General features: G+C 48.7%; 1 protein-coding gene across 1 annotated transcript; it reads left to right on the plus strand.

Moving 5' to 3' along the window:
- The first annotated feature begins 674 nt into the window (after positions 1-674).
- Positions 675-1,607, plus strand: LOC115288487 (olfactory receptor 10J1-like). The gene has a single exon (XM_029935846.1). It carries the CDS (start codon positions 675-677, stop codon positions 1,605-1,607), a length of 933 nt encoding a protein of 310 aa, XP_029791706.1.
- The last annotated feature ends 225 nt before the right edge of the window (positions 1,608-1,832 follow it).

The following is a 1,832-nucleotide window of genomic DNA, read 5'->3' on the forward strand; positions in this document are numbered from 1 at the left end:
TTCATATCCAAGTGCAAGGTGGAAAACACGCAGATACACACAGTGCTCGAGAGCCAGTTACAGAGCAACACTTAGTGACTGACCTACACTCGGCAGGTGTACATCAGCACCTGGTCCTGGGAGGCCTCTCCGAGCAAGGGGAGGCTCCATCAGTGCTGAGGAAAGAGGGGGATGTGTCTGGTTGAAAACTACTGTCAGGAGGAAGTCAGGTCTGAAGCTACTGAATGATTTGTGAAAAGTTGCAGACAAGCAGAACAGGGACAAAGCAAACACTCAGTCTCCTTGGAGCAGAGAATGATGGCAACTCAGAAGGTAAGACTTTGAGAAGATGGTCAAAATTGTGGCTTCAACGAGGTAGAAGAGGTTGACAGATTTGTTTCCGGTAAACAAAAATCTGACACTGTAATTCCCAAGAAAGTTCATCTCAAATTGATGCATTTTCTATTCTTTTAGCTCCAGTTCCCTCGGAACACCTGTGCTCTGACTCACCAGGAAACCTCTTCCAAGCCTGCCCTGGGTGTTGTCTACCTTTCACCTACAGGTGCAGGAGGCTCCATTAACCTGGCACATCTGCAAGGGCGGGTCCTTGTTGCCCCTTCTAATCCTGAGCAGGTGCAGGGTGCTGGCCTGTTCTGATGGACTGAGTCTCCATCCTGTAGACCCAGCATTCATCAATGAAGAGAGAGAACCACACAGCGGTGAGTGAATTTGTTCTCCAGGGGTTTTCCAACTTCCAGGAACACAAAATCATCCTCTTTGTGATATTTCTTACCTTGTACCTTTTGACTCTGGCTGGCAATGTCATCATCATGACAGTCATCAGCTTTGCTCATCACCTGCACACCCCCATGTACTTTTTCCTTAGTGTTCTTTCCACTTCTGAGACCATCTACACATTGGTCATTGTACCACGGATGCTTTGCAGCCTCACAGGCCTAAGCCAACCCATCTCCTTGGCTGGCTGTGCCACTCAGATGTTCTTCTTCATCACCTTGGCCATCAACAACTGCTTCCTGCTCACAGCGATGGGGTATGACCGTTATGTGGCCATCTGCAAGCCTTTGAGGTACACAGTCATCATGAACAAGAAGGTGTGTGCCCTGCTCGTATCAGGAGCTTGCAGCATTGGGCTGTTGGTGGCCATCATTCAGATTTCCTCTGTGTTCAGGCTGCCCTTTTGTGGCAGAGAGGTGGCCCATTATTTCTGTGACATCCTCCCAGTTATGAAACTCTCCTGTGCTGATACCACTCTACACGACATAATTAATTTTATCATCAGCTCACTTGTTATTGTGGTTCCCATGGGCCTGGTCTTCATCTCCTATGTCCTCATTATCTCCACCATCCTCAAGATCACCTCTGCCCAGGGCCGGAAGAAGGCCTTCGCCACCTGTGCCTCCCACCTCACAGTGGTCATCGTCCACTATGGCTGTGCCTCCATCGCCTACCTCAAGCCCAAGTCCGGGAACACCAGGGATCAGGACCAACTGATCTCTGTGACCTACACCGTCATCACCCCCCTGCTGAACCCAGTGGTCTATACCCTGAGGAACAAGGAGGTCAAGGATGCTCTTCACCATGCTATTTGCAAAACTCCTCTTGCTTAGAATCTATAGCAGTTTGACACATGGCCTGTCATCTTCTGGGTATTTCATAATGTCAAAAAAAAATTGGACATTGTAATTTATTCTCTACCCAGAAAAAGTTGCAGGATGTGGTGGTGGCTGTAGTGAGGAGTCTAGAGTTGCCCTGACTTGAAGTTCATTTTCATCATCATGGTCCCGTGCCTTCTACTAATGTCAGAGGTCACCTCCAGAGGCACTGCTCAGAAG

The sequence above is a fragment of the Suricata suricatta genome, chromosome 3 (assembly GCF_006229205.1).
Source record: "Suricata suricatta isolate VVHF042 chromosome 3, meerkat_22Aug2017_6uvM2_HiC, whole genome shotgun sequence".
Taxonomy (NCBI): domain Eukaryota; kingdom Metazoa; phylum Chordata; class Mammalia; order Carnivora; family Herpestidae; genus Suricata; species Suricata suricatta.

Bases quoted from the DNA above. Each gene is read 5' to 3' on its own strand.
- LOC115288487 (XM_029935846.1), top strand. From the start codon at position 675: ATGAAGAGAGAGAACCACACAGCGGTGAGTGAATTTGTTCTCCAGGGG.